Source organism: Columba livia, chromosome 5, assembly GCF_036013475.1.
Source record: "Columba livia isolate bColLiv1 breed racing homer chromosome 5, bColLiv1.pat.W.v2, whole genome shotgun sequence".
In the NCBI taxonomy this organism is placed as follows: domain Eukaryota; kingdom Metazoa; phylum Chordata; class Aves; order Columbiformes; family Columbidae; genus Columba; species Columba livia.
The window spans coordinates 5,478,388-5,502,435 of NC_088606.1; the positions used below are offsets into that span (position 1 = coordinate 5,478,388).

Genomic DNA, 24,048 nt, shown 5'->3' on the forward strand with positions numbered 1-24,048 from the left:
AAGAACACCTGGCCTACAGGTGGTGTTCTCTTTTTTTAATGGGATTAGAAGGTACAGGTTCTACTTCCTTTCTGTGACACAGGAAAGTCAATATAGGCTTAAACCTGAGCCAGACCCATGTAAGCTGGAGTCAAGCTACCTGAAAGCCTTGCCTCTCCCACTGGGTGTAGCTTTTATAGGCTGCTGAACCTCTTGATCAGGCTGCCTGAGCCAACATTCATCATGACCAGGCCCTGGTCCTGAGGTGACAGCACAGCAGCCACACTGACTCAGCCTTTCAGCTGAGTTGCATTTCTCCAAACTGAATTTACCTCTGAAGTTTATTGCTGATTCAGCTGTTTGATTCATCAGCAAGTGCCAGTCAGAAAACTCTCATCAGCACTCTAAGGCAGGAGCTGAGGGCTGGTCTTCCACTTGCTGTATACTACAGCAGAGAGCCTACTTGATTCTCTTCACTTTGTCTTTATTCTATGCCTGGAACATTGCTAGCAAACTGCTAAATGGAAACTAAAAGCAATCCTCATGTGTGGCTACACACATCCATCCCAACCTTTCAGTGACATTCAGAATTAAGGACAGGAAACATAACCCTGACACCTGACTTGTATAATTCTTGTTAAGTAAGAAGATCAAGATCAGTTGTGTATGTTTACAACAAAGTACAAGGAAGATGTTCCACAAAATGTGAAGAGATACAGGTGGGAACAGAGCCACCTACTTCCTTATTCAAAATTTCCAAATAGATACTACTTAGATAACATGGCAACCTAAATAGTTCCTTCAAGGAGCTGTGCTCTAATTCTTTGTGTTTGTTGTGGAAAGATATATAATAAAGTCCAATGAGAAGCAATTCAGCTGTGTGTGGATTGTAGTACAAAGTGCTGCACAGTAGCCTTGTCTGTCATAGCAACGTTTAGTTAAACAATACCAAGGTGATTATTACTGTCAGGTTATTTTCCAAATTAAATAACTAAGTTAACAGAATATACTTTCAACCTTTTTATGAGAACTGATCCTTATCTATGATAAGAAAAAAAACATTATTTCCACTGACGGCAGATGGGGAAGGAAGAAAAAAGTGACCATTAGAAGGTGGGGAAAAAATTTTGCATTTATTCAGGAGAGGGGAGCCAAGGATTTTAAAAAGCATGAAAATAGTGAATAAGCTACATTAGTATTGAAATTTCCCTTAACTATAGAAACAGAAAGTTAGCAGGCTTCTATTTGATCTGAAAGCAAGCATTGCTCCCTTTTAACACCACCACCCAGGGAACACGAGAATAGGTTCCTAGTCCAGGACTTGAAGTTCAACAGAAAAACTATTACAGCTATTTTTGTAGCCTTAACCTAGTTGCAGTTCCAGCTGAGGTAGCCAATGAGACAACCATGCTGCACTGAACAAGTAACTTAATTTGAAGTTAGTTAAGAATGCTTAATTTAATTATACATTTGTGCAGTAGCCATCATAATGTTTTACTAATTTAGTCCACACATGCTAGGCTAAATGACAACTTTAATTCTCAGCAGGAAAATTAGTGTTTACTTGTTGCTGTGGCAAACAGTGGAAGCTGAGCAGGGAAGGAAGTCGTCCAAAAGAAGGAAGTGGCTACTCATGGCAATATTGACCACACATAGACTAAAAACATACTGGGACAACCCAGCATCCATCATTAAACTTTGATTAAATATTGAAGACTGTGGGTTTTTTTTTCTAAATATATTATATAGAGCTGTCTGAGGTACATCACTTGGTGAAAGTTAAGCTCCAGAAGGGCTCAAGCTGGATCTGAGATTAAAGTGAGGAATTGATCCACTACAGAACAAGAGAAAATAATACTAAATCTCAACAGCAACAACACAGCTTACTTTTAGCAGAGTCTCCATTTCAAGTACAGAACTAGGAAAAAAATAATCTAGCTGTACAACAGACAGCCTCCAGTCTTAAACAGTATTCTAGGAGGAAGAGTTTGATTTAATCTCAGAGCCCAACTACTAATCAGACAGCTAAAACAAAGATTTCAAAGCTGCTACCAGTCCATCTCCTGTAGCTTCAGCTGTGAGGCACATCTGGAGAATGTGTAAGTCTGCAGAGCTGAAGCTCCAGAAGAGCTGTTCCTTGAGACACAAGATAGCATGTGCTTCTACTTAAACCTTACTAGTTTTGAGTAAGCTCCTTGCAACACATGCAAGCTCAGTATGACCCACCTAACAGCGGTGTCTGTGACAGCAACCTCTGAGGGCTCCCAGAACCAGCCTTTGGCACCGGGGCAGCACACGCCTTCCTACAAAAGCAGGGCTTGGATCCCCTTCCCTAAAATGAAAACAAGCTTTTATAATTGGCTTGAAATGGTCAATTATTATTTCAGTGTTACACTGAAATGTGAAAATGCATTGCAAGGCTAACACATGGGCAGGGTAAAAGTTGCTGAATTGGAGATTTGAGAAAGAGGTGGTTCTTAAGAGTCTCATTTGGATTGTTTCTGCCCAAAGCACTGGGAAGTTTCAGTTCTGAAGATATCAGACAAAGCATAATTAGTCCATACCAAGCAGCACTTCTTGCTTCAGGCTCCACAAGTAACCTACTTAGTCCAGATTCTGGCTATTTATGGCAATACATAATAGAGCAGAAAGTCAAATACCCACTTGGAATGCATAGCTGCAGTTCTGGCCCTGCTGAAATATTTCATGTTCAGAGTTTTAATGGCATGTGCTGTTGCTTAGCACAGGCTTTAACAGAACACCAGAAAGTAAGACTGTATCGACCAACTCATCTCTTAGCTTAAAGTCATCCCTCCACTAAGGAGTATTTTATAAATACATAGTTCCAACAATGACATAGGAGTAGGATGTACAGCAAGATGCTTCCTCTCCCTTTAAGTTTCATACATCCACTGACTGTTACTAAGCACCTGATGACTCACTGCTCTGATATTTCATAGCACTGGATGTGTCACATTCCCTGTTATTTAGTCAGCAAGTCCGCATACAGAAGCCTAGTTAAAGAGAACTAAGAAGAGGTGAACTGCAGATGACAAACTGAAAATAAAATAGATTCCAATAGCTAGTTGACTTGCATACATCCCCATGACTGCACCAGAACAGATCTTAGAATATGCAGCTGGACTTGCAGAGTTCAAAAACCCAGTTTAGGCTACTACACTAGGATAATCGATTTCCATTGTTTGTACTACCTTTATATGGCCATAAATATTACTGGTTTGGATAATACCTTTGTTACAACTGACTAGTACTGCTGATGAAATTATGTTAAGATTGAACGGTTAGAAGCACATAGGAAAACAGTGCATAGAAGTAACTCATGTAAAATTTTCTGTGTGCCATATATCCCTAGGGTATCTCCAAAATAAATCATATTAAGCTGTATTTGGTGCTGACTCTCAGAAAGGAAACATTTCAAACAGAGTTTGTCTCGCGCAGATCTGAAGTATGTCAAGCATCAAATCATCTGTTGCTTCCTTCTCATCACCAAAAATAGCTTGATGGCCTGAGGTTAAAAACCCCGCAAGCTGAAAGTGTGACTCTCCATATGGACGCAAAGCTGCTTGAGATGCTGTCTGGCTGTAGGGTCCAAGTCACCCTGAAGGAAGGGGACTTGGAATAACTACATGTGCTGTTTTGCAAGTCTCTTCCTTAAGATAAAACTGTAACCATAGAAGGGAACACCAAACAGTGAATTCAGCAATGCATCTGAAGCATTTATCAGCTAGAAGATGATGACCTTAAAGTGCACAGTTTCAAGATTCTGAAGAGGAAAAATAGTATTAGTTGTCATGACAATTTTGAGACTGTATTGGCACCAAAAATAGGGTATGGAGACTGTTTCCCCCCCACCTCTTATTTTCCTTCTTGGGTTGCATACACTTGTAAGACAAGGACTAGCTTTTCCTCCACCCACCAGTTTTTCAAGCTACATGCAGCAAGTAAGTTACTTTTACTTAAGAACTGAGAGCTATTTTGAGACATTATCTGCTTGTAATTTTCCATCCTAGAAGATCTTGCTACCTGTTATGTCTGATTATACAGAGTTGCAGAAATCAGGTAGTAGAAGTGGCGAGAGTGTGGCCTTATTGCTTTTGCGGTAAATACACTCTAGTATTTGAGAACACAGGATCTACAACTGAGCTCAAACCAAGTCTTATTTCCAGACAGACTAAGTAATCGCCACGCAGTGCTCTTTCATCTTGAGTACATTGCTATTAAAGGACTCCGAAACAGTTGTTTAAAAATGGTTCTTACAAGTTGCTGTGCCAACCAAAAATGGACAAGCAGAATAAAGCAGGCAGCAGCATCACGTAGTTTATAGTGCAAACACGTGCATATAATCAGATCAGGAAAAACTGAAATCCCCTGAAGTCTCCCATTAACACGGTATAAAATCTACTCACTGAAAATACCATTTTAGGTAAGACAAGCCAAGTAAAGTTTGGAAAGAACATGGGGCAGTTTATTGCTGCATCAAGTTAAATATCATTTGGTATATACGTATTGTCTGCACATCCAAAATACATTTAAGATTCCAATTTCAGCAGATTAACAGTAGGTTCAATTATAGCAAATTCACCCAGAAGCCAATATATTCCAAATGTACACACACAAAAACCCAAAAACATAGCTAAGTGATGCCCAAGTTTTTGGAATTTAAATTTATGTCGTTTGCAGGGCTTTTAGAAAAGCAGGAAATCTGCTAAGTTCATTATTTTGGGGAAGGACAGAGACCTATTACATTAGACTGCATTAACAGGTGTCAAGAGCAGCCAAGGAAGCGCAAGATGACTTTAACAGAATACTCACATAAAGCTCAACTTCAGCACTAATCCTAGGTGTTTCCACAGTCTACAAAGCACACTGCTTGAGAGGCTGTTTTTCCCAAATACTTTTCTATATACATCAGGAATAGAAACAAATCTGTAATACTGAGGCAGAATCAAAATTGAGCTTAATGTGTTTCCTGTCAGTCTGTTTAACAACCAACTATTTCCTCCAGCCAAATGCTTGTTTCTACACAAACACCAGTTTGTCCCCCATTGTGCAGCTTGCAAGGAGATCATTCTTACACTATTAAAAGCTCTTTCATCGATCCTGAATAACTGAACTCCAAAAAGACATGTATTTTGTTCTTTCAGAGTTCTGGATGCCACACCCCACAGCTCATTTGAGTAATTCTGTTTACAGCTGTACTGGTGTAACTAATGAGGTGACAGAATACACAAAAACACTGCAGGGGAAAGCACATCCCTGAAGGTACAAACCTCCTGCAAACAGTAGAGTCTTGCAATTAATTCACAGGTGAAGTGTGCATTACACAGTGCTGATTGATCAGCCAAGTCCCCAGCCACCTGGAAACTAGGTACCTGTAATAATATCCTACAAACAACATCCACAAATAAAAGGTGTCTTTTGAAAAAGGTGGCTATGTAGGAAAAAATTCAGAATTTAATCACCGGCTGAACTGTAAATTGTCACAGAGAGCAGCTACTTCTAACTCAAAAACACTTCATACAAAAGACTGAGGGCATTAATACTTTTAAAAAAAGAATCAATACTGACCAACTGCATTCTTGTTAGCTGAGGCTGAAAAGTAAGTTAATCCTAAGTGATTAAAGTAATTTGGACAAGCAAAAGCCCTAGAAGAGAGGCCACGGTAACCACTGCCTTCACAAGCTTTCTTTGGCTGAGCAGCCGTGCTTTGCAGCAATAGCGCTTGCTGCTTTGTGCCAGGCTGTGAACCATTAGTAGCACACACATTGCTTTCTGGAGGGTAGTTAGAAGGAAAAATTGTGTGTCTGTAGTCCCGATTCAGCTGGATCACGTTGCTCTACATCTGTAACAGTCCATCATTTCAATCAACAGCTTATGGGTGCTGACAAGCTTGAGTGACACCTACACTGGCAGGTGGACCACATCCAAGGACTCACCATCAGTATTAGAACCCTATTTTATATCTCTACAAGCATGGAAAGATATAGTAGGAAAAATGAGAAGCCACTTACCAGTGTGGGAAAAAAGCTTGCATATATGAGAACATACTCTTAACATCTATTTTCCTTCTTGTGCTTTTTAACATGGCTACTTCTGCAGCAAGAAATCATATTGGGAGGAAAATAAAAGCCTTCCAAAGTACAAACTAGAAATAGGCAGCACAAGTGAGGAAGAGTCTTGCTTCAGATTTCCCATGATCACTCAAAACTACTTCTGAAAGACAAGAAAAACCTGAATCTACTAATGCAGGTATTGAGAAATTAATCCAACCAGAGTTAGTTCTCTTTGCTAAAGTGAGCCAACAGCCTATTTCAGCAATCCAACATCAGCCACAATCAACATCCGAGATATGGACGGCATTAGACACCAATTCAGTTTACATTCACACGCCCAGTATCACAAAAGGCTGAAAAAGTGACCACACTGTTGCTCCAAAGTAGATATCAGAAGTTAATATTTAAGGGGGAAATACCTATTTCAGAAGCTTAACTCAGTAAGGATCTTAAAATACAACACGCAACCCCGTTTAAATGTTAAAACTGTTCGTTTTCATAGCAATGAAGTAGGTAATTGCTACTCTCAAAAACACATGGGGTTTGCATTCAAGTTTCACCCTGTATATTTGATTTAGATGGGAGATTATTCAAGTAGCAGTATTTATACACAAGATTTTACTCTGTTAGGAAGAATACAGACTGTTTAGAGATTCAGATGAAAGTTTAAATGTTTCCAACTTATTTCTGAAACACTAAAAGCCTATTTGCTCTGTAGACTGGTGACTATTTACACAGAAAACCACTCCCCCAATCCTGTAGAACAAACATCTCATCTCACCTTGAAAGATCAAAACTTCCACAGATGAATATCTCAGTAATAATGCCTACAGCTCAGAAGCCAGGAAGGAAGAGCTGCATGCTGTAGAAATATTTTGGAAGCCAGTTGAAAGGTACAGAGAGTAGTTTTACAATACTGGAATCGCTGATGCATTAACATAGCCCTTATGTGTACATGTATAGGATACATTTCTAGTACTAAGTAGTGTGCCTGCCACAGAAAAAAATCTATAGAGCCTGAAAGAGGTTTGATTACTCACTAGTAGATCTAATCCTTCGCCTTTAGTCGCTGTTCAGCGACAGTTACTTTGAAAAAATACATAAGGATGCTCTCCTTCAGCAGTCACATTGCTACCCAGAGCTGTAACTGATTTCTCATTTAACTTCAAGCATCTACTTCAAGTTTTGACGGACTCATCACCTGACTGCAGGTGATGACAACCAAAGTCCTTTGCCACATCTAAATTAAAGCCGCTGTACAAATCTTCAGCTTCTCTGTAGTGCTGTGCGCTATTGCTTCACAACACTGCACGACTTCCCCAGCGTGGCTGTTAACAGCCTCGCTCTTGTCACGACTGTGAACGTGTAGCCTGTAGAAATAGTACAGGAAGTTAAGTGGATCTGTAATCAATTCCATCTCTTGCATCCCTTTGCTAGGCAACAGAAATTAAACATCTATACTCAGATAATTTAACAGCACATGACAACACATGAAAAAACTGGCTTTAGAATCCAATCTTAAGTAAACCCTAGCAATGAGCGCTCTTCTTCCATAGTTGCTAAATTAGTAACATTAACATTTGACAGAAATATGTTAGCTATCATAAGAGAAAATTATGTACCGGAAAGAGTAAAAATAGCCTCTTACAACACAGCTCTTACTCCGTCCCAACACAAGATTACCAAATCAGTCTTTAAAAAAGGAACATTTTAACATTTGGAATGTAAAGATTGCATGATACACGCCAAAACGCCCCCGCACCACTAACGGGCTGGGATGAAAGCAGCAGTTACACTGGCTGAGAACTTAAACCTCTTCTCTTGCTGCTAGGCTGCTAATAACACACATCAGTTAACGCGTCACCGATTTCTGCACACATTTTATAAAACACAGGATTGTAGTTAAGATCTGCAGCCACAAAGCACAACAAAGTCTGGACACGGTTTATTCAGTAAAAATGGGACTACTTCTCCCTGGAGATCTCTGAAGCCGCTAACAAGAACTGCTCTGACAAGCTGAGAACGTAACAGCGTTTTACTCGTGTCACTGGAAAAAGCAACTACAAAGTGAGTATTGTTGTTAGCTGCAGAGCTGACAGGAAACCCAATTCTGAGATTTTTCTCACACAAATATATTTAACACAGAATACTCTATGTCATCAATATTTTCATGATTATCCACACAGAGATACTGCACTGCTGCAAAACATACCCATGGCAGCCCCAAGGAATGGGTCTTCAGTGGATGTAATGCACTAATTCAGGCATCCGATGGGTTGCTAAACTTTGTGTCTTCTCCAGCAGCAATATTCACATGGAAATGATGAAAAACAGCATGCACAGTTCTGTCTGAATAATTAAATAGCCATTTTTCTGAATATGGGGACAGGAATGTTCCAGAGCTTTGAAACTATAGGTGAGCATTTAGCACTAACAGGTGTGGGGTTTTCTGTTTGTTTTCTCTCTCCCACAGATGATAATAAATACAAAGGAACTTACTGCTGATATTAACAGTAAAGCAGAATTTTCTCCAAGACTAGGAAAGGTTTGACCTTCCATTTTTATAATCCAGGTATTAATGACTGAGCTTTTCTGTTGTCAACTTTGCATTGGTTGGGTTTCTTTTCCTTTAGACCTGCACACCAAATACCTCACAGTTTCTTGTCTGAGCAGTTTGCAATCACTTAGATGATAAAGCTTTGTGGGAAACACACACCTGACCTTCATTTGTGCAGAAATACAGCAGTTCCACACAGAAGTTCTCAACTGCGGGCAGACGTTTGCTCAACCACCACTGGAAAAATGTTGCCTATTTACTTACAGAATAGAAACACCAAGAGGAAGAGCACTTGAAAAAAAAAGGAGAACTAAACACTTGAGACAAAAATAAGAGCAGCTAAAAGTCTCCTGAACACCTGCGAAGTCTGACATAAAGCAGCACAGTATTTCACGACATAGAAAGCAGTTCAATGTTAGAACAAGAATCAGTGTTTTTAATGTTTCTAGAATATTTTGGCTGTGATGGTATGTTTATTCCCCAATTCTTTTATTTACTCTATAAATGGAATAGGTCAAAAGCAGTATGTGACTACTGAACAGAATTAAAACATCTTACTTATCCCAGAAATCTCTTTTCTCAAGGAAGCCACATGATACACTCAACAGTTTTATTTAGCTGCTATTTATACTGCTATTCTTACTAAGAATACTGTAAGACACAGACATTCCTATACTTGCATTTTCCTATCAAATGCCACATATATAGAAGACTTTAGGCAAAATTTCTGTATATTCTACAACTGAGACACTTGGAAGTACACATTTTTTCTGATTTATTTACAGCCATCACCTAAGCTCTAGAATTACATATGACCAAAGACCAATGTCATGCTTACAGTGGCTTGAAGCTTTTGTGTTAACTTTTTAAATTAAGCAGCCTGGTGCTGATTTGCACCGACTAAGACCAAAATGCATATCCCCGGGTGAATCTCCCATACCACATCTACAAGACCTTTTCTACTAACAAAGTACACATAATACAAGTCCTGATGCTTTGAACGGTGATGTTAAAAGTTTCTCTACCTTGCAGCATGTAAGAGGGATTAGATACTAAAAGGACTCATTGTGATCACCTCATTCCAGAGTTTCTAAAGGGTTAACTTTGTAAAGTTACCAGAGCAACTCATGATAAAGTGGCTCACAACAAAGTCCGCTGCTCATTTCTTCCACTCGTGTCAACTGCTTCCCTGTAAGGGCTGGGGAAGGGGCACAGCTGCGCTGTCTTTAAGTCTCAGGGCTAATTAACACTGACATAGAATCATAAAGTTGTTTTGGTTGGACATACATTTAGGATATAAAAATCTGAAACTCGTGGCATAATGAGTCCTGAAGTTCACGTTCCAACAAAAAGTTCTTTTAAACCAAAATTAGACCCTTTCCCTGGCTTGCCAAAAGCACAGCTTTTCCATTCCATTACGCTAGACATCATCCTCAAGATGTGTGAGAATGTTTGCGCTCTTTGTTGAGATGCCTTGCTGGGCATTCTTAGGTGCTTTAAATACCATAAAAGAACAAGTCACCTCTCCTGCTGACAGGCTGTACAGAAATAAAGTCCTTTTCCTCACAATAACTAGATGGGTGAAGTGCCATGAACTTCCTAAGCACACCGGCTGCAACAGATACATCCAGGGGGATGGGATTTTCCTGCTAGAAATCAGAAACAAGACTGGTTAGTTTTGTCACAAACTGTTATTTATTAAATGGTTCTATACTTAGTACAGAGATACAATTCGTGCCTCAAAAATAGCTCACAATTTAAGTCATGATTCAACCAGTACATTCCATAGTTAGATGAGAAGTTCGCATTCAAAGTGAATTTCTGAAGTTCTGTTAATATTTGGGTTAGATTCAACATATTCAAAACAATAATTTTCAGTTTATCCACTGCATAAAGTGGAACTACAGCACAGCATCAAATTCCCTCAGCACTAAAAGAAATACCTCAAACTTTTCTATATGTTCAAGCCTCTTTATGTTTATAATCCAGATCTAAACACCAGAACTCTAGAGCTACTCTCCCCCATATCAGAAATCTCCTGTAGTTAATACTAAACATAGCTCATGTGCATTACACCTCACTACACCTGCAGAGCTTATCTACACTATTCACTCTTGCTCAATAAGCTCCCTAGAGAGCCGTCCTTTTGCCTACTGCTTTCCGAAACATTAGATTTAATAAAAACAAAAGAACACAACACAAAAACCACCTCCAAGCAAGCACTAACATGGAATCTACATTAATGTTAAAAATATATATGTAATTTTAATACAGGTTTCAGTTAGTAGCTCCTATTTAGTAGTGCCCAAGACCATATTCTCTCAGCGCACCCTGTCACATCACAGAACCACAGGGTGGTTGGGGTTGAAGGGGCCTCTGGAGATCACCCAGTCCAACCCACCTGCTAACACAGGGTCACCAGAGCAGATCACACAGGGTCGTGTCCAGGTGGGTTTAAATGTCTCAGAGAGGGAGATTCCACAGCCTCCCTGGGCAGCCTGGGCCAGGCTCTGGCGCCTCACAGCAAAGATCTCTCCTCAGATTCTTCATGTCAGGCTGCTCCTTCAGAGCGACCGCGGTACAGAAGGACCGGACAGCGCTACATTCCCCCTCCGCACCCCGAAAAGCGCTCAGTCCCGTCACCGCCGCTCTTCCCCCTCCTCGCTGCATCCTCCCTATGCAGAGGTGACTCAGCCGCCAGCACCATGTGCAGAAGCGACCGGGCGGCAAGAGGCGGTCACGTCCCCATCCCCGCGCTTCGCCCCGAGCGCGTCACGGGCAGCAGGGGATGATTAACGGCGACAGAGCGACGCCTTCCCCTGAGGGAAACGCAACCACCCGCCGCCCGCCCGCGCCGGCTGAGGGGAACGCGGCACGGGCGGCGCCTGCAGCCCCTACCTGCGGCCCGGCGGTGTCTCTGCTGGGCGCTCGGCAGCGCCGGGCGGGGAGCGCGGCGGGAGAGCTCGCCGGGGCCGCGCCTCCCGGGCCGCTCGGCCGCCGGCTCCTCCGCGGGCATTTCCGCCGCTTCACTTCCGGGTCCGGCCGGGCCCGCTCCTGCGCCATCGCCGCCGAGCGGGAGAACGAGCGACGCGGCCGCCGTGATCCAACGTGGGGTTGGGGCCGTGGTGAAGGGAACGAGGCGCGGCCTCTTCGGAGCTCCCCGCCGAACCCCCCGGCTCCCCCCGCGGGAGAGACGCCAAGCGCTCCCGCCGCCTCCCTCCCGCGGCCTAAAATGGGAAAGAGCCGCACACAAAATGGCGCCGGGAGGCTGACGGCCGCGCATGCGCGCCGCGTGCCCCGGGCCGCCGCCGCCGCAGGACGCCGTCCCCGCCTCCCGCCGCCCCCCTCCCTCCCGCTCGTCCCCGCCCCACCGCGTCTCCAAGAGACGGCCCGCACCAATCAGACCCCGCCGTTGTTCTTCCGGTCCTTCGGTCTCAGCCAATCGCCGCGCACGGAGCTACATCCGGATCCAGCTCTTACCAATCAGCCGCGGGAGACGCTGACTTCACTTCAACCTCCACCAATCGGCTTGCGCTCCAGGGGAGCGCCAATCAAAAGTCTCCGTGGCTCTACCTGCGTCGACGTCTGGCCAATGCCCTGTGCCAGCTTCCCTGTGACCAATGGGGGTGCTGTCCGCGGCGCCCAATCCGGGCGGGGCAGAGCCCCCGGGGCGTCAGGAGGGGGCCAATGGGAGTTCAAGCAGGACAGATTCTGCTCAACAGCTTGTTATTGGGCTGGTGATTCGGTGCGAGTCCGGGCTGGAGGGGGTGGAGCGGGGCCGCGCTCAGCAGCCGCCGCCGCTCGCGGGGCTGTCGTCGTCTCGGGGGGGCCGCGGCGCTGGGAGCGCGGCGGGGCCGGGCCGGGCGGCGCGGAGCTGCCCACTTCGCGGCGAGTTTCCAGGTAGGAGGCGGCGAGGGCGGCGGGCGCCTCGGCAGCCGCAACTCCGCCGCTCGTCCCGGGGGAGGAGGGCGCGGAGCGGCGCCGGGAGCTCCCCCTTTCCCCACCCCCGCTTGGAGCAGCGTGCCCATCCACCCTCTGAGGGAGCGGGGACGGGAACTCCCTTCCCCGCCGAACTCCTCCCCGCAGTCCCCTCTGTCCCCGGGGCTGCCCCGGCGCTTGGCCGCCCTCCACCCTCAGCCCCCTGAGCCGCGCAGCGCCGGCCCGGCCCCGCTCCACCTCCCCCTGCCCCGGCCGGGGCTGCCGGGCTGCGGGAGGCGGGGGGACGGGAGCCAGAAGTCCGCCCGGCCGGCGGGGAGGGGGGCGGGGAGGAGGGGCTCGCCGGCGCGTCCCTCCGCGGGCCGCAGAAAGTTGCGAGGGCCGGGGAGGGGCGGGGAAGGCGGCGGCGGCTCCCGCCGATCCCCCCGGGCGAGGAGCTGCCCGTGCGGGGAGCGGTGGGTTCTCCCCCTCACGGGCTTGAGAACGCGCCTCTCGGCCCCTCCGCCCCGAGGCGAGGAGCGGGAGCAATGGCGACGTGACACACCGAGGGGCCGCCGGGCGGGAAGCGGCGGGAGGCGGCGGCGGCTCCGCTCCCTGAGCGGCCCCGGCGGGGCTGGGACGAGCGGCGGGTCCCGCCCGCCCGCGCTGGGCTCCCCTCACACCCCCGCGCTGAAGGGGCCGAACCTTCAGTGCTCCCCCCACTTCTTTTGCAGCGTTTTCCCGTGTGCTGGCGGGGAGGAGAAGTCTCGGAGCTGGAATCCCTCAAATAACCTCTAAAGATGAAGGTAGGGTAACCCCGGAGCGGGAAGCGGCTCCTTCATACACCCCCCCCCCCCCGCCTCGGTAGCTGCTCTGGCGTTTTCATTTTTAATCGCACGTCTGGGCTGAGCAACAGTAGGATAACGCTGGCCCGGGTTTCGGTGCACGCTGCAAATCCAGTTTCTGCTCTCCAGCCAAGGTGTGGGTGAGCGAAGCTCTTCTAAGTCTGAAAATTCACAAACGTCTCCGAGTTGTTGTCCTTTGGGCCACTGTCTTTAAATGCTTCCTGTATCGGCAGCTGCTATTGCAAGTTTGCAAAACCACAGCTTTTGTCCCGCCTTAGCTGCTGCCGGGTTTTTTTTTTCAGTACAAAGGCTTAACAATTGCAGTATAATTCACAAAAGAAAGAAAAACTTCTTTTTTTTTTTGCCTTCAGTTGAAGAAATAATAACAATTTTAAAAAAGACCCACAGGAAAACAGTTATTTAATCCTCCGTGCCGATTTCCTGTCTTGATAGACGTTTTCAACGTAGTAATTTTTTCCTTGTTCATCAGTTGCTCCAAGCACAGTAAAGTGAAATGTTCGGTAATAAAGTTCAGATTAAGGAAAACATGATGAAAAATATTTCTCTCTCTTAAAATACATAAACAATTAAGCTTTGATAAGGGCATTTTGGGAAAGAAAAGTCCTAGTTAACAGCTGCTTGAAAGATTACAACAGATTTCTCTAGAGGTCTCCTTTTAGTCAGCAGGAAAAAAAATCCCTTACGTAGAACGTTATAGACTTAATTGTAAGTATTGCGATGAGAGTCTTGAATGTTTTAAATAACTCGTGTCATTGAGTTGCTTATAGCTGAAAAAAGTAGAACGATTATTTTATTGCCTTTTTGCAGCGTCTGTATACTACGTAGGAGTGACTTGAATTGATGGTCACTACTATATGTTATTCCCTTTTTTATAAGGAGATGTTCTAAATATCACTTTAATACCCCGAAAGATATTTCTGGGAGAGTAATTATGCAGAAAAAATGGGGGAGGGGGCGACATCACTGATATAACAAAACTTCCTGTAACTTGTTTGTTGTTTTGTTTTTTTCTTTTAAAGAACAGCGTGATTGCAATTCCGTGTACATTGTTTATCGGTTAAAAGTCAATAGCTTTAAAAGTTAAGATGCAAAATTAAATAAATAATGATGCAGCTATATAAATAAATAAGAAGAACTAAACTTTATTCTTATTTATTTGTTTCTTACCAGGCAGCAGATGAGCCTGCCTACCTGACAGTGGGAACTGATGTCAGTGCCAAGTACCGTGGTGCCTTCTGCGAGGCAAAGATTAAGACAGTGAAGAGGCTTGTGAAAGTCAAGGTAGTGCTGCGGTTGTTGCTGATTTTATTAAAGGATTGTGTTGAAAGGACGGTCAGGGGAGATCCTAGTCTTGAAGATTAGGAAACGTTCATCACTGCATGAATTTTAAAGAACACTTGAGTGCTGTTTTTCGTAATTTGGTGTTGGATTTGGGGGGAATTTGTTTCCTTGTTTTGCTCTTTTTGGGGGAGTCTTGTTTTTTCGTTCTTGAGGAGGATGCTGGAACAAGAATTTTCCAATTACCTATTCTTGCTACTTCATTCCTGATCGCGGTTGTCTTCCATTTGTGAATGCATCAGTTTCACAGCAATCAGTTTTGATGTCACAAATAGAGGATTATGGCTTTACATGAGTAATGAGGAATAAGAGCAACCTCTTCAGAAGCAAAAGTTCCATCTCATCCCAGCTGACATTCTCGGGTTTTTAGCTTAAAACTTAAGAGGCAGAGCCAAAAAAATAATCAACAGAAGATCAAAAAAAGGTGGCAATAATTGGTTTCTTAGACCAGATAACTTTTGTTAAGTCTTGTGCATCTTGCTGCTGCTTCTAAACCAACGTGCTGTGGCCGTAGCTGAGTTTCTACACACACGTAGTACTGGCACATGGTAGTAATTCACATTTACAGGTCTTACGCCAAAACAACCAAAAAAGAAAGTCTTTATTTTGGTGTTGCAGTACTGTTGTAAATGCTGCTATAAGGGAAAAAAAAAAGAATAAAATGTAGTTAAATAAAAGTTAAGGATTCAAAGTAAATATAGAAATTGTTCTTCTGCTGTGTTTTGTCAGAATCTACCCACTTCCTTCTTTCTTGTCTGCTGTCCAAGATATGTAAATAAGGCATTAGTGACCCAAAAACCCCTAACAAACAGAGATGAAAGCTGCTTTTTATAGCTACGCATCTAAGTTTTTGTGTGCTTTAATGCTTAGATCAAGTAGAACAAGCCTCTTCAGTTACATATAGAGATCATATCACTTTCTCAGAGTGCTTTTCATGATTAGAAAAAAAGAACAATTCAGATCTTGGAGTCTTTTCCCCTGTTCCTAATGAGTACTTGTACAAATTTGTGATGTTCTTTGAAATGTGTGTTAATGAGAAGCTCTGTAGGAAGCAGCATGCTGCCCTTTCTCCTCTGACATCCTTGATTTTGTATCCGTATGTTTCATCTGATAGAGTATTTAGTCTGTTAATAGGTGCGAGTTTCTTTTTCTCTTAAGAATCTTATGCTTTATTGCTCCAGGATAAGATTTGGAAGTATATGAGACTGCCGTGTACTTGGTGGAAATTCCTGTCACTGTATCTCAGTTATACTATAACAATTGAAGTTTTAACAGGCTGAGCCTGATATTGTAATTAAGAGCGTTAGGCACACCCTGGTGTGCTTGCCAAGAGTGCAAAGAGTCCGAAAAGTCCAGGTGTCTTTTCCTGAGTAGCAGGACAATCTGTATTCATCTCAATACCAATATAAAATCTTAAATAAAAATTGCATAAACTGCATTATTAACCTGAATGGGGGTTAATATCAGCTGTATTTTAACATGCCACTAGTGTTATATTTGTAAATATGGCTACGTGTAGACTATGGTTGGGGGAGTTGGAAAACTGGATGTCTTTATAGGTGGAAAGGAAGCTCCTGGAGCTTTATATTCCTGAAAATAAATAGGAATTTTGGACTTTTTTATTAAAACACTACAGGTGTTTTTGCTATAAGAAATGGCAGTAAAACAGTTGATGGTCTTGACATCTAAATATTCATCTTTTATGTTTCTAAACTGAATCTCTGCAAACTTGGGACTGAAATTGCAGCGGCTTACATTCAGTCCATCTCATCAGTGTTACCTTCGCAAAAAGGATTTTAAAGGGAGAAGCAGGGTTTACTTTGCTGTCACTGATCCTTATTTTCGTTACACTTGCAGTGGTTCACATCTTTACCGTAAAAACTTGATCCAGTTAGCAGAAATGGTGGTATTGCGGTCAGTTTGTTAATTTTTCACTACATATTTAATGAAGGGAGCTTTTGATTTGGTTGTAGTTTAGTACTCAATGTGGTGTTAATAAAGTGCTAAATAGAGGGAGAGAAAAAGCCTGTTTAATCTGCTGGTCTGGAAGCCTAATTCCAGGTATGCCCTGGATTGCATCAATATCCAAACTCGCATCAAAACGTATTTTTCTTTGCCTTGGAATGGCTGATGCTCGATTTGCCCTGTTCTTTAATTATGACATTTCACATTAAATATTAAGTGTGATACTTGGGGTTTCCCATCAGTAAAACCATCCACGCCAGACGCTTTGTTTTCAGTAATGTTTGCATCCATTGCATTGATTGAACATCTTATTTTCCAGATTATGAGCATTATTATAAATACAGTTTCATATGCTTTTTGTATGCTATTAATAAGAAGATATATATGATAAAGTTTATGAATATCTTTCAGGTGGTCCTGAAAGGGGATAACTCAACTCAGTTAGTACAAGATGACCAAGTCAAAGGACCTCTAAGAGTATGTATATTGCATGCTTTCTTTTCTAATCACATAATTGATTTGCAAAATTCTAAATTTTGGTCATATTTAGGTGAGTATGTGTTCAACAGAATTTAAATCAACAGGAGGTTGCTCATTGCTTTAGATCAGATCAGTTCTGATGAGCTAGTCTTAACTCTTGTAGCTTTTAGAAGCTATTTATGCTTCTCCATGTAGTATATGCAAACAGTTTTGCACACACAGTGATTTTTCTATCTTCTTTTAAGACGCAAAGCTTCTTATACATAATGAGATGTTGAAACTTCTTATAAGTAATGGAAAACTTGGTTAAAACAGTTGATGTATTTTATATAAAAATATGTATTGATTTGTATTCTTATGATACAGTTGTCTGATACAGTTGTATGATATAGATATTCTTACGATAACAGTTGTCTGCTAAAATACATAGCTGCATTATAAAACATTGATTGTAAATAGAGGTCTTTGGGGTTTATAGGGTTTTTTTGTATTTGTCTTTCCACTGTAGCTGCTGCAAGAACACCAGTGCACGTTGTCGGTTGCTACTGAAATTCTGATCTAGCTGACAGTATAAGAGTGTTTAAAGTATAAGAAATAGAAGTCATTCCACACACATCAGTAATAAAGCAATAATTGCTTTGATTGAATATTTATTCCCAGTTAGCCTTCTGTTCTTTCTTGTGATGATGCAAATCACTCTTAAATTAGATATTCTGAGTTTCTTACTGCTTTACTCGCAGTTCGGCCTTCATGCTTAAGGACTTTTGTTCCTAGCGGCTAAGTAACTAAATTTTGCAAAGTATCATTCAAATGAGTCTTTAAAAATAAAAGTAGCTTGCTGAAAGAATTAATGTCTGCATGTTGTCTTCTCCTTTATGTGAGTTTGGGACTGCATGTAACCTTGAGATATTCCTTTTTGCAGGTTGGTGCAATGGTTGAAACCAAAATGCCTGATGGATCCTTTCAAGAAGCTGTTATCAGCAAGTTGACAGATGCTAGTTGGTATACTGTAGGTGAGTAGCCACATGTCATGTAAAGTCTCTAATCTCTGAATAAGATATTTCTAATCATAGATAATAATGTAACAAATTATATCCCATGTTTTAAGATCTGAGATAGATTTTTGGAGGGGACTTTTTAAAGTCTTCTAGGTATTGTTTCCTTTTCCATTTAAAATAGGCTAATAATTATTTGATGTTCAGGAGGACTGTTGCAAAGGGAATTGCATGGCTGAACAATCAGGTTTTATTTGGCACAACGTATGTTCACTGCTGTCAGTTTTGCTCACTGGAATTCAGAATAATTTGTGCCCATTTTAAGACGTAAACCTCGTAATTGCACTTGTAGCTGAAAACCTATGGCACATAATGAATGACTGAAATGCAAACCTTCTTTCCCTGCGTGTAATCTTGTACACAAGAAAAAAATCAGTCATATGGCTCTGCATTCTGAAATCATTCCTCTGTTTTGTGTGGAGTTGAGGGTCGTGTTTTGTATGAAACAATATAAAAAAGGGTTTATTTTTTTAAGAAAATAATTGGCCCGTCACACCTTAAAAATAAAAGAGGGAACATTCATTTACAATGTTTGCTTTAGAATCATTTTCAAATAGTTATGTCTATAGTGAAATAGAAATACTTTGCTTTTCATGTTAGAGGCTCATTTGCTTTTCGGATATTGAAATAGAGACCTCAGAATGTAGGGTCAGCAAAATTTCAAGGTTGAACAAGAATTAATTGCACGATACATTAATTTATTTTGAATAATTAGAGATGCTGCTTCTGATCTCCCGATTTTTCTGAAACAGCCTTAACAGCAGAATTACAAAACTCAGCAACATTCAAGTAATACTAGATAAAACCCCACAGTATTTGAATGGTAGAGCTTTACAAGCGCCCATCCTTTTTGCACAACTTTCTTACAGCAGTGGAGCGTTCCATTCACTAATAGGAGCATGGAGGGAATGTGCTCCTCTTAATTGTCCTGTACATACTACTCTTCAGCATTGCTTTTGAGATCAGCGCCTGTACATTTAAATTGTTTCTTACATTCAGTATACAAGGCGGGTAGTATTCGGCTTTACTTCATATTCCTCCATGCTCTCTTGTGCAGTCCTCTAATACATAAAGTGTCAATTATTTTGATTCATTAACTTTTTTTTAAGATATAAATAAGATATTTTCAGTAATACAACACTTCCATTGCAGTACGTGAGATTATGTCGTCTTTGGTGGGATCAGGATAAGGCTCTTGCTACAGATAATTTGGAAAGATTTATCCCTTATTGTTGTTATTGTGTCCTTAAAATATGACAGTCGACTTACCAGTTGGCAAAGCTCACTGCTCTTTACATTTTTCTTCAGGATTATAACCTTGCTGTGAAGTGGTAGATTTAGCTGTAATATTGTGCTGTATGTCAGGTCGGGGAGGAAGGACAGGATGGTTTTGGAGTGCAGAAGACTTAAAATCTCCTTGATTTAGTAGTATGATGTGACATATTAAATGAAGAGCACTGGACCTTCAACTTTGCTTTCTATTGACTTAGAGGTTCACTTTTGTGATACAGAAGAGATGAGAAACAATCTTGCACTAATAATTTCATGGCTTATGAACTGGCCTTTCCGTTTTAAAACTCTTCCTTATAAGTAGCATTTTTAGCTAATTCTGTTTGAATTTGGACCAGAAGGTTTACATCAGTAAACCAACCCTACAGTGACTAAAAACCACGTTAACCTGATACTTGATGAACATATTTGTCTTCTTATGTTTGACAGGTGAACTTTAAATCCCCTGTTTTGGGGGTGAGTTTTGTCCTTTTTCTCTGTTTCTTTTTGAGCAATACACTTTCATTTGATGAGCAGGTAATTTGAATGGTGAACACATGCTCTACCCTTTATTAGTGGATTCTTATTTAGATTTAACAGGTTGTCGAACTCTCCCCAATAATGGAAAAAATAAATCACGCATGCCATGATTTTTACTTCATATATTTATTAAAGTGCAGTTCCTCAGAAACTTGCATCAGGGGACTAATTTGTTATTGTAATTTTCTTTCCCCCCAAATATTTTTTGACAGGTGGAATAGGGAAAATAAACTCATATGTTTTCCATGTGCAAATGTATAAAGACTGCTAGATTTTGTAAAAAAAATTGAGCTGGGGAGGAGTGTGTGGGATTAGATAATCTTATAGAAGGTTAATATGCAGTACTGTAGAGTGGCATGTAGAGTAGATATAACGACTATGAAAATACAATTATAAGACATTGGAATTGTCTTTAGTTCTTATTAACGATTCTGTGAGTTGTATGTGGTGGTATGTTAATTGGTGTTGAAAGCACAGGTGACATTGACTAAAGTAAGCAGATCATGAAGCTTGTGTGTTAAAAGATGGTTCTTTTAAAACTGGGGAAATGCTCCAGGTTGAGTATAGAAACAGAGGTGTTAAAAATAAGCCTTGTATTTTGCCTATTGCGTCCATTCTATCTTTGTGGAAAGTTTTGGGTAGATAGCAGGTGTCTGTTTATGTTGCTGTGAAGCAAAGAGTTGAATTGGTTCCTTTTTAACTGATGGTCGGCCGTACTACTTGGTGATCTTATTCACTGATTCAGTTAAAGCTGAATAGTTGAGAGGGAAGTGGATTAAACAACTGTCAGGTTTCTAGAATGTCTTCCTGGACGTGGTCAAGCTTGAGATGGAAAGCACAAGGGAAGGCCTGTGTTTTGGTAGTTCTATGCTTTCCCTGTACAATTTATTTTCTCTTTTAGTAATATCTCGTTCTCAGTGATCTTAAAGTAGACTGATACGGAAACGAGTAATATATACAGATAAATGCTTTCAAAGTATGAACTACAAAAATCTAAAAAATTCACCAAAACAAACCATATGCGTGTCTACTGAGGAGTGATGATGTTCGCTGTTGCAAATCAGGTTCTCTATTTCAGATAGATCCCTAAAGAAGAAACAAAGTTGGAACAACTTTGCTTTGTTCAATAAGGTGAACCAGTCAAAACGCTATGTTGAATTTGTTCTAGTAGGCTGCTTTGCCACCAGCATAACAAAAAGCCACGATGATGACCAGTTATAACTTATAACCACGATGATACTGTTATAACAGTATCTCCTGTCTATTAGTGGTGTTCATGTACCCCAAATAAATAAGGATTTATTTTTATTGTAGCTACCATGGAATCACTTTTTCACCTATTTATACGTAAAAATAATGTTTCTGTAGTCATTCTGAAATATTCAGCTGTGATTTGGAGATATGTTTGAAATTACCTTTGAAATTCAGCTTTTCAGTGTAAGCAGGTGAAGAAACAAAAGCTCTTTGGAGCAAAAGTTTAACCACGTCTGGAAAATGCCATTGCACAAGTCAGCTCTCCCATCTGCTCAATTGCATCTAAAGTGGGATGACAGTAATAGCAGTTGAAGCTCTTTGGATAACACATGGCTCAGTTGGATGTTGAACTTAATTTACAAATTTTTCAAGTGCTGCGTTGATACTTCTGAAGTGCCGAAGATGTTGTGAGGTGATAATTGCAGAGCATTAGAATGGTCTATCAGATCTGCTTTCAGCTGAGCCGTGTTTGAATTACGGCTTACTTAGCGTTCCATCCAGCTGAATCTCTGTTAACTTGTAAAATGCTTCAGGTAAATACTGAATTAATGTCTGAAATGACTTAAAAAGCCAGAACAAAACCCAGACCACACCTTACAAAGTGCATAGTTGTATTTTCCCTTTTTCACATTCTCTGGAATCTTACAAGCATTACCAGAATTTGGGAAAACAGAAATCCTTATGTATATGTACTTTAATGAAACACTTTGGTATCGCTTCTATACAGAATGAGAAGCAATATAATGTCTATATGAAAGCGAGAAACAGTAGTTCAATTGAGCAAGCATCTGAAGAGCTGCCGTTAGAGTGGCCTTTTCTTATTGCCCCATCAAAACAAAAGTGTCATCTCTCTCTTGACAAAACTCAGGTCAATAATCTGTTTGTGCTTAGATCTCTCATTAGGTGTATATAATCTAACCATATCTACAGCTTCAAACAAAAGGAAAAAACCCCGTATCAAATACATTGAGCCTTGTGTTTTACTAGACAAAATCATGGCAAAGGTTTTCTAGAGAGAAAGAGAAAACGTGTTAAGTTTCAGTATTTTTTCAGCTGAAGTGAGTAGGAAACAGGGAGGAAAGAACTAAAGCAAAACAGTGAGAGACGTGTAGTTTCTCGCAGACCTTGATGTCAAGAGTAGGGCTTTATATACTGTATAGAGTGAAAGGGAGCGTGAATCTTTATTTTTTTGAGAATTATGGCTTTAAGGCTTCATCTAGTACTTCAGTGTAAGAGGAGACATGTCTTCTTGTTTTAAAAGTTATCGTGAAATGGCTGAATATTATAACATAAATAGTAAAGCATTAATTTTCTCATTCTTCCCACCGTCACACGCGTCTGCAAAGCCATCGGAGTTTTTCCTTCTTGGCTCTCGTACGACGTTGTACATCCACGTGGCCCAGCTTTGCCTGTGCTGAAAGCCAGACACCACTTTCTGAGACACCTCTGAGCCCCGTAGCTCTGCTGGTGCTGCTCCTCACTTGGTGGTAACATCCTCCCCATGGAGTTGCTGTGACAGTTTGCAGGGGACACTGAGAGAAGCTGGATGCCTGAGCGCTCATATTGTGCAAGGGAAGTTCTGGGTACTCTGCTCAAGTTGTTTTGGAAATTAAGTGTAGTCTCAGCCACCAGTTGCATCACGCTGGGGTGCAGCGTTTAGGAGCGCAGGTGACAGAAACAAAAGGTATTTGAGTATTTGGTTAGTCCTCTCTCATGTTGCATGGGTTTCTGAAATTCCAGTTCATAATGCTGAGAATGTTTATCAGAAAAAGAATCAACAGTTGACGTCCTGGGCCTTTCAGGAGCAAGGTTGCTAACAGGAGCTATTTATAGACACATTTTCCTATTTTAATACAGTTTTTCTCTTCTGATGCGGTGTGGAGATACTGTGCTAACGGGAAACACTGACTTGGTTCTGGCTCCACTACCACTGTGAGCTCCTGACACGTCCTATTCCTGCATGAAGGGTGATAAAAGCCATCAGTGCCGCCGCAGTCACTTGATTTCATCCATGCCAGGGGCTTGTCCGTTTGTCTTTTTATAACTTCAACAGCACACGGTTTGTAGTATGCGCAAGGCAGTAGTCACGTTTGTGTGGCTGGTTTGACCAGTTCCTCCCAACATCCTGTTGAGTTCTGCATCCCAGAAACATCACTTCATCACCTGGCAGTGCGTGTATCATCCAGGAATCTGAAACCACAAGTGCGGCAGGGGAACTGCCCAATAGTCCCCACTTTACTGGTCTTCTCTACCACCCTGACCCACCATAAATTTCTTTACATCTTTGAAATATTGCTTGGGTGGATTTTGAGGAAACCCTGTATTTGCCTGGAGTCCTTCCATATAATATAATTGTTTAAGTGTACCTGTGGCACATAGAAACTGCGCAACAGGTGTGTTGGTTGCTTTCTGGAGAATCCAGAAAAAAAAAGAATAGCACCATATTTTGTACTTAGGTGTTTTTAGGCAACATTGCAGGTAGAGGAGCAGATGTGATGGTGAAAAAGTATATTAACTGAACCTTATTACAGACCAATGAGATGGAGCCCTGGGTTATAACACCACCTTTGTTAAAACGTGGACTGAGTGTTAAAAAAATGTGTTCAAATGGTACTGTAGGGAAGGAGGTGGAATTTTTTCTCTAATCTCTTTATACATAACAATAGTCAGATTACTGTAACATCTCAGAAAAAGCAGTTTCAGACCGTAGGTTTTTGTGAGGTGATAGTTTTCTATGAATAGACGCAAAGGTCGCA

General features: G+C 41.7%; 1 protein-coding gene and 1 long non-coding RNA gene across 7 annotated transcripts in view; one reads left to right on the top strand and one right to left on the bottom strand.

Moving 5' to 3' along the window:
* Positions 1 to 10,282: 10,282 nt before the first annotated feature.
* LOC135579514 (uncharacterized) lies at positions 10,283 to 12,226 on the bottom strand. Of its 2 annotated transcripts, none has more exons than XR_010472703.1 (2): positions 12,091 to 12,226; positions 10,283 to 11,837 (listed from the first exon to the last, which is right to left on the bottom strand). It is a non-coding gene; the product is annotated as an uncharacterized LOC135579514 (long non-coding RNA). The 2 variants fall into 2 exon arrangements; XR_010472702.1 differs by lacking the exon at positions 12,091 to 12,226 and adding an exon at positions 12,007 to 12,083.
* A 56-nt stretch (positions 12,227 to 12,282) lies between these two features.
* ARID4A (AT-rich interaction domain 4A) overlaps positions 12,283 to 24,048 on the top strand; it is a 52,966-nt gene continuing 41,200 nt past the window's right edge. For 4 of the 5 annotated variants that reach the window (XM_065063210.1, XM_065063212.1, XM_065063213.1 and 1 more), the window contains exons 1-5: positions 12,324 to 12,510; positions 13,260 to 13,331; positions 14,562 to 14,672; positions 17,106 to 17,171; positions 18,097 to 18,187. In XM_065063210.1, the coding sequence (XP_064919282.1) occupies positions 13,326 to 13,331; positions 14,562 to 14,672; positions 17,106 to 17,171; positions 18,097 to 18,187 (274 nt within the window). In that variant the 5' untranslated portion in view covers positions 12,324 to 12,510; positions 13,260 to 13,325. Of the gene's footprint in view, positions 12,511 to 13,259; positions 13,332 to 14,561; positions 14,673 to 17,105; positions 17,172 to 18,096; positions 18,188 to 24,048 lie in introns of all 5 variants that reach the window. The other variant, XM_065063211.1, reaches the window with a different exon arrangement.